The sequence below is a fragment of the Phaenicophaeus curvirostris genome, chromosome 5 (genome assembly GCF_032191515.1).
Source record: "Phaenicophaeus curvirostris isolate KB17595 chromosome 5, BPBGC_Pcur_1.0, whole genome shotgun sequence".
Lineage (NCBI taxonomy): Eukaryota > Metazoa > Chordata > Aves > Cuculiformes > Cuculidae > Phaenicophaeus > Phaenicophaeus curvirostris.
Window position 1 is genome coordinate 69,345,673 of NC_091396.1, and position 21,631 is coordinate 69,367,303.

The window sequence follows — 21,631 nt, forward strand, 5'->3', positions numbered from 1 at the left end:
TGAGACGATTGGAGGAGAGGATGATGTTTCTCTCAAGGAAAAGGCATATTGTGGCCAACCCAGAAAACTGGAGCTTGTCCTCTCTGTTGTATTGCTCCTATGCACTAAAACAAGAACCTACACGTTTCACAGAATCACAGTTTGTTTTGTTCCTTGGTCTCGGAAGAGACGAGATCAGGTAATAGGTTTGGCTTCAGTTGCCATGCCTCTGTTCTGTAATTAATGCTGTCTTACCCCGCAGGGCTCCTGGGTGGATGCTTAATTAACATTTGCCAAGAATTAATACAATTCAGTGTTTCAGTTCCAGAAGTGTTCTGTATCCAGAACACGATTAGGATAGTGTGTAATAAGTAGCACCTGTCCTAAACAGTTTGGGGGGTGAAATACCCACATAGAAATCCACTTACTAAACAAAACCTGTCCTATGTAAAAACTGCCTGTAGCATTTTCCTTCTTAAAACTGAAATAAATTGTTTGTTTCAGGGTTTTGAGGGGGGAGAATGCTGCTGCCTCCCTCCGCACGGCCATCTGGAGGGGTTGCTTGCTTCCTGCTCAGCCTGCACTCCTGCAGGGTCCTCTCCATGGGTCTGTCACAAGACAGGGATGGAGATGCTCTGGGCCAGCGCGTTTCCCCAGCCATCAGCCCCACACTGAGGGAATGGTCGTGTTTGCCCTGGCTATTTGATTTTTGGTTTGGCCACTGAGCTGGAGAACGAGTGGGGAAGTTTGAGGTTGTATCGACTTGAAGTAAAACATAGTTTTTCCCCATCCAAATGAAAAATCATAAAGCTTCCCAACCAGCTCTCTTAATTGGGTCAGAGGGGATGACAGCTCAGTTCTGTGGCCAGATTTCCATAGTCCTTCCATGCCATGGGAGTGAGGTGGAGGTAAAGGAAACTGAGTGACTGAGGCACACAGAAGAAGGATATTGTGTTGTAAGAGTGGATGGACAATTGTACAACTGTTTTCCAAAAGGTTGTTTTTCAAAACATTATTGGAATTGGTTATTTTTACACTGGAAATGGCCTGGTGATGCAACAGCTGAGAGAATTAATATCACCTGGTTGCTCAGCTCTCTCAGGAGTTTAAAACTGCAGTTATTTAAAAATGCATGCTATTTCTCTATGTATAATCTTATTTTAATGTTTTGGTCTGAGTAAAGTCAAGCTTATTTCATCATGTAAGACTGTTGCACTTTATAGACTGTAACTGATCTAGGATAATGTTTTTTTCTACAGCTTCAAGTAGTGGGACAAGGCTACATAGAGGCTATGTAGAAGAAGCTACGTTAGAAGACAAGCCACCAGAAACTAGTCACATTGTGTTTGTTGTGCATGGTATTGGGCAGAAAATGGACCAAGGAAGGATCATCAAAAACACAGCTCTGTGAGTGCTTCCTAATATTTGCAGTACCAGCTGTAGCTGTTCTTATAAATGGCAGCAGAGCCTTTGGTTTAAGCTGTTGCCTTTTCCTGTTTCCTTCTCCTCCTCTTCCCCCGAGTCTTTAATCTTTATGTTGTGGGAACAATTTGGATGTATTCGGGTGGATGAGGTGCTGAGGGATATGGTTTAGTGTTTGATAGGAACGGTTGGACTCGATGATCCGGTGGGTCTCTTCCAACCTGGTTATTCTGTGATTCTGTATGAGATTAGCAAGAGCAGCTGCAAGCCAGAGCAGCAAAGATCTATTCTGTTTTCCTGACCAACACCTGCAGCTTCTAGGGAACTGGCATATGAATTCCCAGTACCGGGGGTCAGTGACTTTCTTGAGTGGGGAGAGATTTCTCATTTAGTCCAAGTCAGTGGGAATCTCCATTGTTCCTGCTCATTGTCAGAAAACTGGTAAGAGAGAGGGGAAAATGGGGAGCGACTTTCTGAACAGGCCAGAGTTACTTCATGTAGTTGGAAGCTGTGGCTGAGAGACAGCTCATGGTGAAGGATGTTGAGGCTCTGGAGCGAGTCCAGAGGAGAACAACGAAGCTGGTGAGGGGGCTGGAGAACAGGCCTTATGAGGAGCGGCTGAGAGAGCTGGGGGTGTTTAGCCTGGAGAAGGGGAGGCTGAGGGGAGACCTCATTGCTCTCTGCAACTCCCTGAGAGGAGGTTGTGGAGAGGAGGGAGCTGGGCTCTTCTCCCAAGGGACAGGGGACAGGACGAGAGGGAATGGCCTCAAGCTCCACCAGGGGAGGTTTAGGCAGAACATTAGGGAAAAATGTTTCAGAGAAAGGGTCATTGGTCCCTGGCAGAGGCTGCCCAGGGAGGGGGTTGAGTCACCTTCCCTGGAGGGGTTTAAGGGGCCGGTGGATGAGATGCTGAGGGACATGGTTTAGTGATTGATAGGAATAGTTGCACTTGATGATCCCATGGGTCTCTTCCAACCTGGTGATTCTATGATTCTGGGCACAGTTGCCCATTGAAAAGTAGAACATGATTGAAAGCTTACAGTTCTCTTCATTGAATGACTTTGGTGAAGGCTCATTTGTGAATAGCTTTTGACTTGACATCTGAGCTAGATCTGAAGGCCACGTGGGGAGGTGGTGAATGGGAAGAGAAACTCTGGAGCTGTTACAAATGCTGTACTAGAAAAGAAAGAAGAAATTGTAAAGGTGGGATGACAGTGTTGTGGGGACAAGGTGATGTTAAGGAATGCTTCATTAGCTGAAAGAAGAGGCTAACAGTGTGTTAATTGCAGATTGGTATTGCTTGGATGGTTTGGTATGTGTGTCCCAAATAGTTCCACATTGCATCAAAGTTGACAGAAATAGTGACAGTGACTCCTGTCAAAGTGTGCATAGAGCTGGGACTGCTGGTTTTGTGGGAAGAGCCTTGTGAACCTCCCTTTAAATCCACAATGTAGGTCAGTGCTTCTGTGCCATCGCTGTAGTGTGGACCATCCTGTCAGCAGGCTCTCATGTTCGTTCAGCTCAAGGGTCCTCTCGATTTCACTGCTCTGTCATTCATCATCTACGCTAGACATAAGGAAGACTTTCTTCACCATGAGAGTGATGGGGCACTGGAACAGGTTGCCCAGGGAAGTTTTGGCTGCCTCATCCCTGGAGGTTGGATGGAGCTTGGAGCCCCTGATCTAGTGGGAGGTGTCCCTGCCCATGGCAGGGGGTTGGATCTGGATGATCTTTAAGGTCCCTTCCAACCCAAACTATTCTATGATCCTATCTAAGAGCAGCAGCCTGCGGCTCCCTGTGCCCCCTGTGCTGGCACTTCACTGCCCCTTCCTTTGTGTTGTTTAAAAGCAAGCAATCAAAACCCAAGAGATCCACTGCCACTGAGAAAAAGCTGAAGTTAGGCACCAAAATAAATGTAAAAACTTAAATTTCTGTAGGATGCAGTCACACTGGAAATGCAAACACCCTAAATATCAATTTGCTGTTTTAACAGTGATGAGAAATGGAACTTCCACCTTGGAATCATTAAGGTTTTCTCCTTTTTCTTTCTCCCTACCCCAACCTACAGGGGTTGTATGGGTGGATTAACTCCAACTCAGGACAGAGTGTGTAGGTGTTCATTCCATAAGAAGTCCTGCTGTAATTGGCAGCCCATTATGGGAAATCTTTTCTCTTAGAGGTAAACAAGACTTCTTGTGCTTCAGTAGATCTCGCTTGTATCTTCAAGACATGTCAGACAGTGTGGCATAGCCTTATAAAATGCTAATTATTGCATAGTAAATTGTGTATTCCAAACAAAATCCGCAAATGAAAGCACCATTTTAGATTGAAGTCTCTTTTTTTTTAAATTATTTTTCTTTTTAATAGCTTAAAACTGTCAGTGAGGAACATTCCATATGTTCTAGGAGGAGATTTTAGAAGTAATGTCTGCCAGGCCAGCACAACAGCAGCTCTGACAAGCTCCACTAGCACTTTCTGTTAGCACCTTCATCTCTGGTAGATGGGGATGGGGGGTTGGTTTGAGTTGGTTTTTTGCTTTCTTTTGCATTAGGAACACAGGGAGTCAAATGTTGCCTTCATGAAAAATGGTAAAACAGCTAAGGTGAAATCTTTTTTGACCGTTTACACTTCAAAGTAGAATGTAAGGAGAATAGAACTCTGTTTTTCTCCTTTTAAATGCACATTCTTTAGTAGGAAAGCTGTAGTTGATCAAATCATAGAATCGTTAGGGTTGGAAAAGACCTCTAAACCCACCCAGTCCAACTGTTAGCCCAACCCCACTGTGCCTACTAAATCATGTCCTGAAGTGCCACGGCTACATGTTTCTTTAACCCCTCCAGGGACAGAGACGTCACCACTGCCCTGGGCAGCCTCTGCCAGGGCTTCACCACAATTTCAGTAAAGACGTATTTCCTAATATCCAACCTCAACCTCCGCTGCTGTAACTCGAGGCCATTTCCTCTCATCCTAGCGCATGGGAGAAGAGACCAAGACCCACCTCACCAAACCTCCTTTCAGGGAGCTGCAGAGAGTGTTGAGGTCTCCCCTCAGCCTCCTCTTCTCCAGGATAAACAACCCTATGACCCCTGGGCTCCAGGCACTTCCTCAGCTCTGTTGCTCAGATGCACTCCAGCCCCTCAATGTCTTTCTTGTACTGAGGGCCCCAAAACTGAAGCCAGGAATTTAAGCCATATGTCTGCCCATCAATATCATCACTCCTTTCTGCCCTCATCGATATCTGGGTACCACCACAGCAGGTGTAGAAGGCACTATCAGCCCTTGGAGCTCATCGTGGTCTTGGGCTCCTTGCAGCTTTGAAGGACATCCATGAGGCAGGTTGGATGAGGCAATCTCCACAACACCTCCCGTTCTTTTGGTGTGGTGCTTGGAGGGACTCTGGGATCTGCAGAAGGGAGTATTTTTTTCTGGCGCCTTTCCTTTCTACCATCCACAAAACTATCTCTTGTGCATTTTGTCTTTGCCTTGTGCATTTAGTGTTGCTTCTTTTGGGGTTCCTTCTCCCGCGGGATAAAGCTTTTGTATTTATTTCAGCCTGTGTGAGAGCAACGCTTCAAAAACACAGCCTCACTTGAACCAGTGGTTCTAGAAGAACTAAAAAGAAAGAAAACTGCAAAAACAGAGCTTCTAACTCAGGCATGGAAAACATTGTCTGTAACCCAGGCTGAGGAGAGACCTCATTTAATATGCTCTGTCCTCAAGCTTCTGCCTTGGAAAGATGTTGATGCAGCTCACTTGGTGCATCTGCATTAGTAGTCAGATCCTATTGGTTACTGAGGTGAAAACAGAACCTTTATTTCAGGATAATTTAACATTATATGTGCTGACTTCATTAAGGAGAGGGGTTCAATCTAATCCTTAATGTGGTTCGATGCTGTGGTCACGGGGTGTCCCCTAAGTAGGTAAATGGAAAAGATGTATTTTCTTGATGCTTGAATGGCCAGGTCTTTGGTAGATGTGGTATTATTTTGTTTTTTCACAGTGTAGTTAAACACATTTGTTATCTAAATGTAGGAGAGCAGCTGGTACAACAAGCTGCTGCTGTCAGTGCTGATATGAAGTGCAGGACTCATCTGGGAAGAGACGGTGCCTCCTCCAGGCTGGAACAGTGATTCAGCACGCCTAACGCAGACAGAATAATGTGCTGCCAGCCGCTTTCATAGCGTAGAGGGGATTATGTAAGGAAGGAGACAGTATACTCTGTATTTCTGTGTAATATAAACTAAGATATTATGGTATAATGGCCTGAATTGGAGGGCTTTTATTTGCCACCAGGTGCAGTATCCTGGCATTACTGGGCTTCTGACAAGGCACAATGTTAATGTTTTGAGATATACTTTTTATTTTATTGTACACACTCATACTGTTATCTGGAGTATTTTTTCCCTGAAGCCTGATTTCTGATTTTGTCAAACTCATCCTTCTAGAATGGGGCTGGGGAGGGTCCTTACACAAATTAAACAGAATAAGGAATGTTACTTTCCATGTTTCCAATGTCCTTTAAAAAAAACTGTTGTTCTTCTTGACCTTTAGGCAGACTCTCTAAATTTCATCACCTCCTGTCCTTACAAACTGAGGGAAGTAACAGTTCTGTGGTTTCTGTTATAGCTGAATGTTGTGACGTCTCTAGGCTGCTCTTACCTTAAAGCTGGTATCTGTCTGCTTCTCTCTGAGTCTCCTCTTGGATTCAAAAATTATATTTGCCTGTGCTGCTGCTCCTTGCACAAATATTGCTGTCTGCACAAGCAGCAGCATCTTCCAGCAGCATTCCATAATCACCCATTACATTTTTATTGCAAATCCTACTAGAAACCATTTTAATTGTGGATTATCATTATAATAATTACTTCAGAAGAGCCATTTTGGTGCATTTCCAGTGGTGTGCGAGCCCTTACAGAGTGCAGAGCCTCTCAGAGGCCTTCCAGTGCATTCAATATGTGCTGCTGGGATCTAAAATAAAGATTTGCTGTTAAATTTTTCCTGTTATTTTTAGGACCTTTCACTTGGCCTTGTTGAACTTCATGATTTTCACATAGACCCTGTTCTCCAGCTTGTCCAGGTCCCTTCAGGCATTTTGCTCTGTTACCATCTATCATAAGGTCATTTTATCAAATTCTTGAATAAGCTGAAGCTTCCTTGTTTGTGTGTCTCTGGTATTTAATGCAGTATTTGTGAGTGCTCCACAAGAGTAAAATTAGAAGCATAACACAGCAATAATCATAAATATGTTAATGTATCACTGGAATATACATGCTTAAGCAGAGATGTATACCTGTGAAAATATGTGGGTTTTATTTATTATTTTAATCAGAGAAAGACAGCCAAGCACATTTTATTTATGGTGAATCTCAAAGTATCTGTTTTCAGTCAATTACTTTGTGCTTGGAAAAAAGCAATATGTCAAAATGCTTTCCAAGGTATGTGTTGCATCTGCACCTGAGTGGGTTTTTTTTCTTAATAAATTTTAGTTGGAACCATGTGTTTTGATGTATAAATTTAAGTAATTGTTGCTCCAGGGTCAGTATTTCAACATCCATTTGTGCTGGAAAGGAGAATTTTCTCCCTGTTTAAAGGTGGATTTATTCCTTCAGTTAGTGGTAATTTAGCAGGTGAGTAGAGGGACTTGCCATCTAATAAAATAGCTCTAAATATTTGTTTTTAAAAAAGCCAGGAGCGGGGAAAAAAAAGACTTTACAGATGAATAGATCAGCATGGGGTAACAGGTATATACTCTGGGGGTCTGCATGAGGGCTTTGCCACATCGCTTGGCAATTACACCACAGTTGCCTTTAGAATTTATAACCTCAAAGAACTGATCAAAATCAGTGGGTTGGGGGCTGTAAATGAGATGTGTTGCTCTGGGAAATGTTCTGCTGGTGTGTTTTAATGCATTGAGGATCTTGTGATGAGATCATCAGTGTGACATTGCTGATAAGTAACGAAGTGTGAATCATAGAATAATAATGAAAAACAGAATAATGAATAAAATAATGAATCAGAGAATCATAGAATAGTTTGCGTTGGAAGGGACTTTAAAGATCGTACAGTTCCAACACCCCTGCCATGGGCAGGGACACCTCCCACTGGATCAGGGGCTCCAAGCCCCATCCAACCTGGCCCTGAACCCCTCCAGGGATGGGGCAGCCACCCCTGCTCTGGGCAACCTGGGCCAGGGCCTCCCCACCCTCACAGCAAAACGTTTCTTCCTAAGGTCTCATCTCAATCTCCCCTCTCTCATCTTCAAACCATTCCCCCTCGTCCTATCCCTGAACCCTCTGATAAAGAGCAATCCCCCCAAGCTTTCCTGTGTTTTTCCAGGCATAAGGAAGACACACACAAAGTTGGGACGTGGTTTTCTAATGTACCCAAGTGCTTTTGAATGTTTGCCCACGATCCTTTCTAGCAGAAGTCTAGGACTACTCTGCCAGAGGCTGGTCCTTCAGATGATGTCGGGGGAACCCTCCAGATCCAAGTAAAATCAGGCTGTGTATTTCACAACATTTTGGACAACGACATAAAGCTGGCACAGCTTTTAGGAGGGTAGACTTGAAGCTTTTCCCAAAAGCTTTGGCAGACTTGCTAGGTTGCGCTGTTCTTCCAAACTCCTGGATGTGTTGGCTTCGTTTGTTAAGAGGCTGATAGTAGTCTTTACAAGTATATCTTCTTTTTTCTGTTTTATAGGATGCGAGATAATGCAAGAAAAATAGAAGAAAAGTGTTTTCCTAATCTTGCAACGCGTGTTGAATTTCTCCCGGTTGAATGGAGATCTAAACTTACCCTCGATAAAGGTACATTACTTCCTTACTGGTTCTTTTGCTGCTTCAGTAGCTGCAGTCTGCAAAATTGTCCCCAGAAGGTTCCTGTTGTGCCTCGTTTGGATTTTATCATTCTCTGGCTTATAATTCCAATGTCTTGTGGTTTTTTCAGACACTGTGGACTCCATTACTCCAGATACAGTACGAGGATTAAGGGCTATGCTGAACAGCAGCGCGATGGATATCATGTATTATACAAGTCCTTTTTACAGAGATGAAGTAAGTGCTTTTTTTTTATGGAACTTTATTGAGCAGGGCATAGAGGCCAAAACAAGCGGGACTTAGGAGTGTAAGCAAAGCTTCTGTTCCTTCTGAGAGACCTTGCGTGAGGAACACTGACACTTTGCAAGTACGTAATGGTCATCCACAGTCATCAAAGTGCAGTGTTTTAAGTGTGAGAGGGGTAGAGAAACAGAGAAAAGTCAAATCAGCGTAATTTTATTTGGAGCAGAAATGGCTGTCTAAAATGGGTCTTATCAGCAGCTTATGGGAGGGTTTTTCATGGCGTTTTCATTCATCAATGTATTCAGAGCAGTGAGAGAGAGCTGAGGTTCTTCTTACCTCTTGCAAGCTCTGTGGGCATTTGTTACTTCATTTGTGTCCAGTGGGGTGGCAGCATGTGGAAACAAGCCCAAGGCAATTTTAACACCTTTGAGTGCACTTGTCTTGCAGGAAGAGCAAGACGACCCTCAGTTACGTGTTTATTAGGGGACTGGACCCTCAGTTACGTGTTTATTAGGGGACTGGTCACGTAGCAGAACCTCCTATCTTACCTTGCCCCATCTGTGTAGGCGTCTCCATTTGACCTTAAGTCTCTATAGCTTTAGTTTATATAAGCTTTAGTCTATGTAGCTGTAAAGTGACCCCATCCATCAAAGGGTAAAGGCCTTGAATAACTGATAAAGTAGCCTGTAAAACATACAGTGCATCGCCTCAGTAGCATCCTTTGTGTGTCAGGCTTCCTGGAAACCCCTGTTGGGATGGTTTAGGATTCGTTTCTATCGGAATTATAGCTTTTTTCTGTATTAATTATGTTATGTATGGAGCAATGGTAATCTTTTTTCAGGCTTGGTGCTCAGTGCATGGTTGGGCTGGGGCAAGGAGAGGACAGACATTCAAAGTTTACCTGTGGATTTGATGCTGCTTTTCACTAAAATGAAAGATTTTAAAGTCCTTTAGACTGGTAATATATTTTTAAACACTAAACTACCTAGTAATACTTATTTTCCTGATAGCAGCAACGGCATTGAGATCGCTGTTTTAATCTTCTAACAGCAGCAATAGGTGTATCACAAGCTGTGTTGTGTTGCTCAGGAACGCAGAGTTCTTTGTTCAGAGCTCCTGAGTTCTCTGCTGTGTATTAGGTTTCTCTGTTGTGAAACTGAGACCAGCTTGAACCTTTATAGCAAGTGCTGAAAACTTCTCTGGCAGCTTTAGAATAGATTTTAAACTGTGTTAGAGGCTTGGCACATCTGTGGGCATCTTCTGGGAAGCAGGCTAATGAGGGAAGTTCAAGTATGTATGAAAAATGTAATTCATTGCTCAGTAGAACTGTAGTTTTGCAGGTACTTCGCCGTCCCTCAGGTACGGGAATTGACAAATACAATGAGTGTCCTGTGGCTGTGCTTAGAATTCTAGAATGCTTTGGGTTGGAAGGGACCTTTACAGGTCGTTCAGTCCAACTCACCTGGAGGAGCAGGGACATCTTCAACTCGATCAGGTTGCTCAGAGCCCCATCCAACCTGACCAGATTTTAATAATTAATACCAGGTATTAATGATTCAGTAGAGCCCAATGAACAACGCAGACAGCCTGGTCTCAGAGTTCAGTCTGCAGGGTGTCTGCAGCCAGCAGATTCAGCAGTGGCAGTTGTGTGTGGCTGCAAGAGAATCATGCTATGCCGATCCTCATCCGCAGCAGTCCACGATGAGTAAAGCAGAATCCCTCTTTAAACATTTCACAGATAATAAGGCAAAGCAATAAACTGGTATTTCAATGCAGACGTGCCTATTCCTAAACAATCATTTCAAACTTTTATTTCCAACCTTGCTAGTGCCATCTATGGTAACATAACCGCGGCTGTAGTATCTTCAGTGGGTGACTTTGTTTCACATCTGTGTCATTGTAGTTTCATATTTCTTTAATAATAAATGGCTGTAACAGAGACTAAAAGTCTAATCGATGCATAGTAAATGTAGTATTGTCACCTTCGTTATATTGTTAAGTGTTTATTTTACTGAACTTCACTGTATTTACTTGCACAGTACTTGTAATTCTGTGAATTATTGATATATGTCTTGGCAGAAAATGCCTTTGGTACATGATAAATATTGTCTACGCCTGTCATCCCAGGTCTCTAAGGATTTAGTGCAAACATTGTGATAGTCTCCAAAGATTAATAGGAGACGCTTATAGATTCCTTCCGTAGCTAAAGAGCAGGGAAACGCGGTGGGTGTTGAGCATTTCTCCCCAGCTGAGGTCAGGAAACAGCAAAGCCAGCGTGTGGGATGTGGTGCCTGTGGGTTGGTGTGGGAGATGCATTACGGTCTTCAGGAAGCTGGTGGGAGGAATGTCGTGTAACACAGGCAGCCTAGCGCTGCTGCCTGGGGCAGGCTGCACTGTCCACCTTGCAGTGGCTTGATGATTTCCCATTATATATGTATTTAAATGGGAATTAATGACTGCTCTTGAAATTCAGGGTGAGTGTTAACTTTTACTGCATTCCTCTTGGAATGAGGTTTTGCAATAGCAACATCCTTCTCTGATGCACTCCTCTCAGGTGATTGTTTTATGAAAAGCAGGAGATTTTTAACTATTTTGTAGAATATTCCATAGAGCCATAGAATCCTTTGTTTGGGAAACACCTTTGAGAACATTGGGTCCAACCACATCTGTCCATTACTAAAACAGATCCCTGAGCATCTCATCTACCAATATTCTAAACGCCTTCAAGGATGGTGACTCCACCACCTCCCTGGCAGCCTCTGACAGTGCTTGAGAACCCTTTTTGGGAAAGAAATTTTTCCTGATGTCTGATCTGAACCTCCCCTTAAGTTCGTTTGAGGCCATTTCCTCTCATCCTGTCCCTTGTTACTTGGGAAATTTCAACAGTGGCTTTGCTTATTCTGTTGAACTTAGTAGTCAAGAAGCTGTTTGGCAGCACTTCCATGGCTTGCTGAATTCATTTGATTGTCCTTGAGTGTATTCTCAGCTTTATAAAGCGATAGGTTACTGGATCTGCCTGAACCTGAATTTAGTCTGGAATGCAGTGACTTGGTTAGAAATGCTTTAGACTCAGCTTTTCCACAGGAAGAGGGTACTGAGGGAGAAACTCAGATCCGGCCAGGCCTGCACATCTCCTTTCTGTAACGCCACTAAGACGCGCAGCCATTCCCATCTGCTCACACAGTTCAGTCTCGTTCTGACCTCTCATCTGTTGTAATATTCTTGTGGCACCCATGGGAACATGAGAGCTATTGTGTTCTGGAGGGTCAGCAGTCTCACCATCTCTGCATTGCGAGCTGGCACGTTCTTCTGGTTCACATGAAGCAAACGCTCCTTGTCTTTGCTTTCGTGGTCCTTTACAATCCATCCTTGAGCTGCGGTGCTTTCACTGGCTTTTAAGGACCTTCTTGTCCTTCCAGTTGACTCACACCCCTTCTTATTGCCTGCTTGCTGAATTTCCAATGAGTTTACACTTTCTCCTGAAGTCCTCTTGACATTTGGAGGGAGCTGCTGGCAAAACTCACTGTTCCTCGGGTCTCCTTGAAATTCCTTTCCCATGAAGCCTTAAAAAACCAGTCATGCTGTTCAAGCTAGAGAGTTGCAAAAGTAAGGTTTCCTGCACTCTATTTTCATACATAGCTGTCTTGGGTTTTTTGTCTTGGGCTTCAAGCTGTTCATGTGGAAAAATTGTCCAGTGGATGAGGGTCCTGTGGAGACAGCAGAGAGAAAGGCCCTCCAAAAGTTACAGCAAAGGGGGACAGTCAGAGCCAAGAGCAGTCTCAGCAGAGGACAACCAGCACAGCCCAAGAGGAGAGCAAGTACTTTTGTTGGCTTTGACAGATCAGAGAGATTGGGACTGGAATGCTGTGTCCAAATTTCAGCATTGAGCAGGTCCCTGAGGATCTGAGCCAGAGCAGTGCAAGCTCTGTATGACTTCTGCGCTCAGGGTGCCAGCCCAGGGGGGTTGTACTCTTTGTTTCCTCAGAGAAACTCATTCCCTGGATATTGAGGTCTCACTGATAGGCCTGCTCCTTGAATCCTGTGTTCAGTTCTGGGCCCCTCACCACAAGAAGGATGTTGAGGCTCTGGAGAGAGTCCAGAGAAGAGCAACAAAGCTGGTGAGGGGGCTGGAGAACAGGCCTTATGAGGAACGGCTGAGAGAGCTGGGGGTGTTTAGCCTGGAGAAGAGGAGGCTGAGGGGAGACCTCATTGCTCTCTGCAACTCCCTGAAAGGAGGTTGTGGAGAGGAGGGAGCTGGGCTCTTCTCCCAAGGGACAGGGGACAGGACAAGAGGGAATGGCCTCAAGCTCCACCAGGGGATGTTTAGGCTGGACATTAGGAAAAAATTTTTCACAGAAAGGGTCATTGGTCCCTGGCAGAGGCTGCCCAGGGAGGGGGTTGAGTCCCCTTCCCTGGAGGGGTTTAAGGGATGGGTGGATGAGGTGCTGAGGGACATGGTTTAGTGATTGATGGGAATGGTTGGACTTGATGATCTGGTGGGTCTCTTCCAACCTGGTGATTCTATGATTCTATTTTATGAAATGACATTTTCTACCCTGGTACCTTTGGGGTGCACTGAAAAGCCCCTTCAGCCCCAGCCAGAATGGGCAAGGGGTGAAGTTCTTCATCCTGCTTGGATCTCCTTGGTGTAGGTCCAGGAGGTGTTTGTCCGCCACACACACAGCGACTTCCTTCTGCTTTGCAAGAAACAGGCACGAGTATTTACGCTGATGTCTCACAAGGCTTCTTTTCCATCAGAGCAGGAATGAACAGCTGGTTTGATGCTAGTGCTGGCATTTAGAGGTCTGGTTTTATTCCAGTCGGCACAAGATGCTTTTAGTGTCCTGGGCAAAAGGGCTTCAGCTGAGACAGACAGCAGCTCTGGACGTGTCACTGCTTGCACGGTTATTTGCTCCCCATCGTGATCCAGCAGTTCAGGCTTACTCAATGCCCAAGAGGTGATTAAAGATGTGATCCCTCTGCCCTTATCAGCCTTGCCACAGCTCCTTCATCTGTCTGACATGACAGTGGCATCTCTCATCTGATGCAGACTCCCCTCTTGTCTTTATAAAACACATGCCCTTGCCACCAGGATTCCTGAAAAGGCAGAACGAGCTGTTATTTTATGACTTGCTGGAAGTCACACATCAGACAGCCATGTCACTGGAAAGCAAAGGGCGTTTTTGGCCTGAACAGGTCCAACAACCTGTTCCTTGGTCAGCAGTCTGGTGCTTGGCTTCCCCTTGAATCTCACGGCTGTCACGCTAACTCTCAATTAATGTGCAGAAAGACCATACCTTGCTCTGTGTTTATGTGGTTTCTGAAGGGCGTAGAGCGTTTGACCTCAGTTTGTCAGGATTTAAGATGATGACTTCAGAGCAACTCGATCCCGCGGGCTTGAGTTTCCTGCATGGAAGATTTATTGGCAAAACTTCAGCTGATAAAAGGAGCTTCAGGCAACTAGTAATCAATCTCCTCTTCGTGAAGCAAAAATGAAACAGATTCCCAGAAGAGCTTCACAGGGGAACAGCAGTGTTCCGCTTCTGCTCAGTTGTCCTCTGGTGGTTTTTCTGCATTCACCCTGTTTTGCTGAGATCTTTGATTGCTTTATTTGTATTTCATTTTCTCTGGGTATCTATGAGTATCTATTAACTGAGGCTTTTTGTCTGGAGAAGAGGAGGCTGAGGGAAGACCTTATCGCCCTCTACAGCTCCCTGAAAGGAGGTTGTGGCAAGGTGGGTGTTGGTCTCTTCTCCCTGGTGACAAGGGATAGGATGAGAGGAAATGGCCTCAAGCTGTGCCAGGAGAGGTTTATGTGGGATATTAGGAAAAATTTCTCTCCTGAAAGAGTGATGAAGCCCTAGCAGAGGCTGCCCAGGGAGGTGGTAGAGTCTCTACCCCTGGAGGTGTTCAAAAAGCATGTACCTGTGGCACGTCAGGACATGGTTTAGTAGGCACGATGCTGTTGGGTTGGATGATCTTAGAGGTCTTTTCTAACCTCAATGATTCCATGATTCTGAGAGTTTTTTCAGGGGTACCTCAGTTCTGGGCCCCTCGCTACAAGAAGGACGTTGAGGCTCTGGAGTGAATCCAGGGAAGAGCAACAAAGCTGGTGAGGGGGCTGGAGAACAGGCCTTATGAGGAGCGGCTGAGAGAGCTGGGGGTGTTTAGCCTGGAGAAGAGGAGGCTGAGGGGAGACCTCATTGCTCTCTCCAACTCCCTGAAAGGAGGTTGTGGAGAGGAGGGAGCTGGGCTCTTCTCCCAAGTGACAGGGGACAGGACAAGGGGCAATGGCCTCAACCTCCACCAGGGGAGGTTCAGACTGGATATCAGGAAAAAATTTTTCACAGAAAGGGTCATTGGACACTGGCAGAGGCTGCCCAGGGAGGGGGTTGAGTCCCCATCCTTGGAGGTGTTTAAAAGACAGGTGGATGAGGTGCTCAGGGACATGGTTTAGTGGCAGACAGGGATGGTTGCACTCAGTGATCCAAGAGGTCTTTTCCAACCTGGTGATTCTGTGATTCTATGATCTCCAGGCCTCATAGCATTTTAATCCTGCACTAAACATTTTCACTGAAACAATTTCTCTGCAAAAGGTGCTCTAAAAAAATTTTCCCTAAAAAATCAGAACGGGGAGAAAGGAGTTTCCTGAGGAAGAAAATAATGGGCAGACTTTTTTGTAACTTTCTTGGAAATATTACATCATTCTCAGGCAGATGCTAAACTGATGCTGTGGTGGAAAGGTCAGCTGGGAGGAAGGGAGTTGATAGGACTCTATTTTCTGAAGGAATAGGAAGTGTTCCCTTTGTTAGTGTGGTTTGATCTGTTCAGCTACAGGTACCTAAGCATGCTTCATTTCACTGATCCTCCTGAAAGAGCTGAGGTTAGTGGAGCAGAGCAGAGCAGCCAGCAGATTAGGAGGCAGAGCAGAGAGCAGCATTCATGGGAGCAGCTGCACGGGTAAATAAAATCAACTCAATTGACTGCTGCTAATTTTATTCTTTTGTGAGCTGTCTGAGCTTGTTTAGTCTGTGGGAGAAGCCTTAGGAAATGGTGTAATATGGGTAGGTCGGCAGCTCAAGCAATCTCTAGCCTTTCAGTGGGGAAAGACCTATCGAACGCCTTACTGGGAACACTGGAGAGATGGCTCATGGTGAAGGTTCAGCCCCACTGGTCCTCAAAACAAGGTGGGAACTGGGAGGGGAGGGTAGAAAAAGAGACAGGTCTGGTCACGTTGCATTCTGCTATTCTACTTTTTTTTTTTTTTTTCTGGATGATTCCTACTTTCCTGTTTTCAGGCAGTCAGCAGGTGCTTCCTAAGCACATAAATACCATGGACTGGCAAGCAGTGAGGCTTGGAGTTGATGGAAGTACTGGGAAAACCGGTGTGGAAAGAACTGCCTTAACTGTGAATTCATGAGATGTAGGTGCAGAGAGAACAGGAGAAGCTGTCAGCGAGCTCTGGGTGAGACACCCTGTCCTGGCAGCGAGGAATATACATGGAGCAGCCGCTCGACTGTCGTGGTTTTGCGAGGTTCAGAAGAGAGTTGTTAACTTTCCTTGGGTTTTTTTCCCCTTTTTTAATTAAACAGACTCCCAGAGACCCATTATAGGGAGTAAAAATGCAAACTGTGAATAAAAAAAAAAAACAGCTCTTAAAAAATTGGTTTTAATTATAGCGATGCCATTTAGGAGAGAAAATTTGATAGGAGTTCTATTTTTCATGTTTAATTCAAATGAAAAAAGTCACTGATTTTAACAAATATGAAGATGACTGGGGTTTGTAGAATGCATTTTTATATGGAGTGTTAGGATAAATACCAGGCTGTAACTACAAATGAGATTTCAAAGCACTTCATGTTGCATTTGCAGAGCTGAAGTCCCTTTCAAACCAAGCTTTGTTGCTGGTTAGAATATTGTATGCTTTTTAAGACTAAGAAAAACAATCAGGATTAAATATTGTCTTAACCTTGTATTCTGCTTAACCAAACAATTTTTTTAGCTGGCTCTTAAAACTAATTTTTCTTCCCTTTTTTTATCCTTACAATATACCAAAAGGTTCAGTTTCTAACCTCAGTGCTGACTCAGAGCTGTTAGGAGGATACAAACATCCGTGAGCACTCACTGCAGGTGAAGGGCTTCTGGTTTTGTTAAGGCAGCAAACCAGACTGTTCTTAGCGCCTGAAAATCTGGGGGCTTTACTACTGCAGAGCTTCCTCTCTAAAGTTGGGTAACCGGTGGTTTGGAGATTAGAAGCAATCTCCATCAGATGATCTGGTTGAGCTAAATGCCTGGGCTCTATCTGCAGCTATTGGAAACCCACGCAGAGTTTCTTACTTGCTGTCCATGTGTTTGCCTAACTTCTCAGTAACGGCCTGTTTTTAAGGAGCAAGAGTGTTAAAAACAGGCTTAAACTCGATTTTCAACCAGAACTTTCCAAGAATATTGTGTCTTATGCCCCAAGATTGCAAGAGAACCAGACCTTTGTGATGAAATGCCACGGATGCCAGAAGATTACTTACCTGCTTTGTGCCAAAGAGACGTAGGGGAAACTGAAATAAGATCATTCTTCCAGGAATATATCCGCTTTTCCAGGAAAAAAGAGTGTACAGGAATAGGGTACAGGAGAGCAGGGTACAGGGCTGTTGAGCAATTTGGGCAGGACTATGGGAGCAATAGCTTTTATCCACTAGGATACTAAGAGAAGCAGTTGACTTGCACATCTTTTCCCAGCAGGGAAAAAACTTGGAGACACTGAGAAAAGTTAATAGAGTTTATTTAGGGTGTTTTAAAACAAGATGGCATTACTCATCTTCCCTCCTGGTAGCTGTGATGGGTCCAGCAGTGGTTTGTGTGGCGTCTTTACACTGCTGGCTATGAAACCAGCTCTCCATCTCTGGAGAGCAGCGTTTCTTCATTTCACTGAATTCAATCCCCAAATGCTTGATTTCAACAGATCTCTGTTGTTTTGTTCTGGGTTTTAATCGAGCTGCCAGAGCATGTCCAGAGGAGGGCAACAGGGCTGGTGAAGGGTCTGGAGCACAAGTCTTATGAGGAGTGCCTGAGGGACCTGGGGTTGTTCAGCCTGGAGAAGAAGAGGCTGAGGGGAGACCTCATCACTGTCTGCAGCTCCCTGAAGGGAGGTTGTGGGGAGGTGGGGGTTGGTCTCTTCTCCTGAGTAAGAAGTGATAGGATGAGAGGAAACGGCCTTGAGCCAGGGGAGGTTTATATTGGATATTAAGGAAAAATTCTTTACTGACAAAATGAAGTATTGGAAGACGCTGCCCAGGGCAGTGGTGGAGTCTCCATCCATGGAGGTGTTCAAAAAGCACGTAGGTGTGGTGCTTTGGGACATGGTTTAGTAGGTACGGTGGTGTAGGGCTGACAGTTGGACTGGGCAAGCATACAGGTCTTTCCCAGCCTCAACGATTCTGTGTTTCTGAATGGAGAAAATGCAAACCAGCCAAAGCTAGTCCTCATTTCAGTTTTCAGCTGCAACTCTTGCCAAAGCCGCTGCCTGTTTGTTCATGCATGGAAGTAGTGCCCAAAGCTGGATAGAGCCAAACACAAGAATAAGCAGCATCACGCTCAAAGAGGCTTGAAAATGGGAATGTTACTTATTTCTCCAGGGTGCTGCAAGGCTTTGTTTGTCATTTTGCAGTGCTTTAGGCACAGGGTTTGTTGTGTGGATACTCTCTCAGTAAAGCGTGTATCAAGCACTGGTAGTTCTTGTGCCATTCATATTTATATTTGGTAATGATTCAGCCTCTTGAAAAATCATGTTCAAATTACATGTTTTATAGCTTTAATTTCCTGCTGCTAACAAGGGAATGATGTGCAATTCCTTGTTTGTCCTCCTCTATGCCATAGCCTGGAAGCATTGCTCAGTTACCATTTTGAGTTTTGCAAGCAAAGCTGCCTCTTTTTAACTGTCTCGTTCCTAAATCTCATGGCTTTCAACATTCCCTCTAAGAAATACTTCCTGTGAATCTGAGTATTTTTATGCCTATGTACACTAGTGTAGGATTTGAAGCAGTTGAGCAGCTCAGAGATTCAATTCACAAAGGATCGATCTATCTTTATTGCAGTGCTACAGGAGACCTCATCACTGTCTGCAGCTCCCTGAAAGGAGGTTGTTGAGAGATGGGTGCTGGTCTCTTCTCCAAAGTAACAAGTGATAGGACAAGAGAAATGGCCTCAAGCTGTGCCAGGGGAGGTTTGGGTTGGACATTAGGAAACATTTGTCTGCTGAGAGAATGGCGAAGCACTGGCAGAGGCTGCCCAGGGCAGTGGTGGAGTCTCCCTCCCTGGATGTGTTCAAAAAATGTATAGATGTGGCACTTCAGGACATGGTTTAGCAGACACGGTGGTGTTGGGCTAACAGTTGGACTGGGTGAGCTTACAGGTGTTTTCCAGCCTTAGTGATTCTATGATTTGTGCATTTTTCTCTCCCATTTTTTTATTCTTTAGTGACATCATTTTATTCTGATTTCTTCAGGAAAGAATTATAATAGGTGCGGTATGGCCGGAGGAGAAGCAGGACAGAAAGCTGCGTCTCCATAGCCAAGCAGTGGGCAGGATGATAAAAGACTTGATGATTTCAAGCTTGCTTTACAAAGATCCCAAAGCAATTGCAGGCTGATTTCCCAGAACCCATGTAAGCTGTCACTGCAGCTAGTACCTGAGCCTGTCCACTTTAGGGGATTTATCTTCCCAGTTCCCTGCAATGAGGGAGGGATTTTGTTGCTCACTTTGATAAATGGAGAAGAGAGAGTATGACTTGTCTAGGGTTATGTGCCAAGCTTGTGGTAGAGATGCGAGTTGATTCCATATAACTTGTAGCTCAGGCGCCTTCCACCTTCTTGGGGTTAAAAATGGAGCTAAACCTCTGACACAAGAAAGGTTTAGTGCTGTGAAAAGGTAGAGAAGCAAGCATATGGCTGTGTTAATGGTCGCTGTTGTGCTAATGAACCGTTCCTGAAAACCCAAGTACCTTGCTATTGTTCTCCTCAGAGGATCCTGTTGAGTACTTTAAGCACACTGTCATTTGTTTAAGGGTTATTTCCATTTAATACCTTGGGCTGTGTGGCATATCAGTTCTAGAGTCACCACGTGTCCTATCTGGGGGTTGATGCTGGGTCTGGAGGGGAGAGATGAACCACTGGAATCAGGGACAGTTAACCAAACTGTTGTTGCTGACCATAAGCTTTTGCTTCTCTTCCCAGCCTAACTGAACAGACCATCATGCTCCTCCTTTATGATTGCTCGAGAAGCTCATCAGTGTTGGTACACGAACATACTTGAACATGAACAGGAGTGGTAAGATGTTGATACTAAACTTTCCTCCCTTACCTTCTTGAAACAGCTGGTGGGAAGTCTGCAGCAGGAGCTGAACCGGCTCTACACACTCTTCTGCTCCCGGAATCCAGAGTTTGAGAAGAAAGGAGGGAAAGTCTCTATTGTGTCCCACTCGCTGGGCTGTGTCATCGCCTACGACGTCATGACTGGCTGGAATCCAGTCAGGTTTTATGAACAGTTGTTGCAGAGGGAGGAGGAGGAAGAGGAGCTTGAAGACAGAAGGATGAGCTATGAGGAGCGATGTTTACTTGAAGAACTTCACTTAGCTAAGCAACGGTAATGTGTATTCACTTCTGATTATTAAAGGAGAAAACCGCGTCACTAGGTGACACCCTTTGAGTGAGAGAATGGGCAGGTGCTGGGGATGGTGAACTGTCATATCTTGATGGATTCCTTCTGTAATCAGGATTTCACATACATTCATTCTTAATCAATTGTGCTGCCTCCAAGAAATACTGATGCCATCGCTCTCTCTTCCCAGCTGACAAAACTGTTGGAGCCCACAGGAATGCCTGTTGGGATCAGAGAGGTTAAGGCTACAGTTTTTATTTGGTCTCAGAATGATCTCTGTTTTCTAGGTCGAGAGAGATAGAAGAAAGGTTACATGAGCTAAGGGCATCTGCCATATCAAACCCACCTGTCTTAAAATTTAAGGTACGTACATTTGAGAGGTTTTTACTGCATGTTCTACTCACTCTAAAAACACACTTGAGATATGAGTTGTTCTACTTGTTTTTTGCCATATCCTTAGTCATGATGTCAGTAGAATAGTTTTAATGTGTTGGTTGAAATGCACATAACACCTGTTACTGTATTCATATATTACTATTTATTACAAATGTTTATCTGTATTACATGTTTATGTGTATATAAGCCTGCATATAGGTTGTTAATATATTACACACACATGAAACTATGCGGGAAGCTAAAAGCCTTTAATTAATCATATATCTTAAAACAGTTTCACTTCTCCTTTGACTAACCCATTTTCCTTGGGGAATACTTCTAACGTGTTGCATCTCTGAGCAAATATGATTGCATTTCCATCTCTGAGCAAATATGATTGCATTTCCTCCAGCAGTGGATTTTCCTTCCAAATTACACAGGTTTGACAGTTACCACAAGTTACTGTTAATCTCATGAAATGGATTCCTTGATAATCAGGTGTATAAATTGCTGTGGTTTCCTATCACTGGGAAAAGGCATTTTCCAGCTTCTTTTCACCATCCCTGGAGGGGTTTAAAAGACAGGCAGATGAGGTGCTCAGGGATCTGGTTTAGTAGTGGACAGGTACGGTTGGACTCGATCTCAAAGGTCTTTTCCAACCAAAGGATTCTCTGATCCTATTATCTGTACTGTCAAGGAAGCTGATGCTTCTCCAGCCTTGTGAAAGATTGTTGTTCTCTCATTTGGGTTTAAACCTTATAGCAGCTTTCCAGTACTGAAGAGAGGGTACAGGAAAACTGGGGAGGGGCTCTTGATCAGGGAGCACAGGGATAGGACGAGGGGGAATGGTTTGAAAATGAGAGAGGGGAGATTGAGATGAGATCTTGGGAAGAAAGGTTTTGCTGTGAGGGCGGGGAGGCCCTGGCCCAGGTTGCCCAGAGCAGGGGTGGCTGCCCCATCCCTGGAGGGGTTCAAGGCCAGGTTGGATGGGGCTTGGAGCCCCTGATCCCGTGGGAGGTGTCCCTGCCCATGGCAGGGGTGGGGCTGGATGGGCTTTGAGGTCCCCTCTGACCCAAACCATTCTGTGGCTCCATGATTTATTTATAAGATACTAGAGATTTACCACACATACAAGAATTACGAGAGTT

The 21,631-nt window shown here is 44.6% G+C and overlaps 1 protein-coding gene across 4 annotated transcripts in view; it reads left to right on the forward strand.

The window, feature by feature from the left end:
• The window catches only part of DDHD1 (DDHD domain containing 1), a 42,208-nt gene that overhangs the window by 11,925 nt on the left and 8,652 nt on the right, over nt 1-21,631 (forward strand). For all 4 annotated transcript variants that reach the window (XM_069856840.1, XM_069856841.1, XM_069856842.1 and 1 more), the window contains 5 exons: nt 1,239-1,386; nt 8,101-8,207; nt 8,347-8,453; nt 19,825-20,093; nt 20,396-20,471. In XM_069856840.1, the coding sequence (XP_069712941.1) occupies nt 1,239-1,386; nt 8,101-8,207; nt 8,347-8,453; nt 19,825-20,093; nt 20,396-20,471 (707 nt within the window). The remainder of the gene's footprint in view (nt 1-1,238; nt 1,387-8,100; nt 8,208-8,346; nt 8,454-19,824; nt 20,094-20,395; nt 20,472-21,631) is intronic.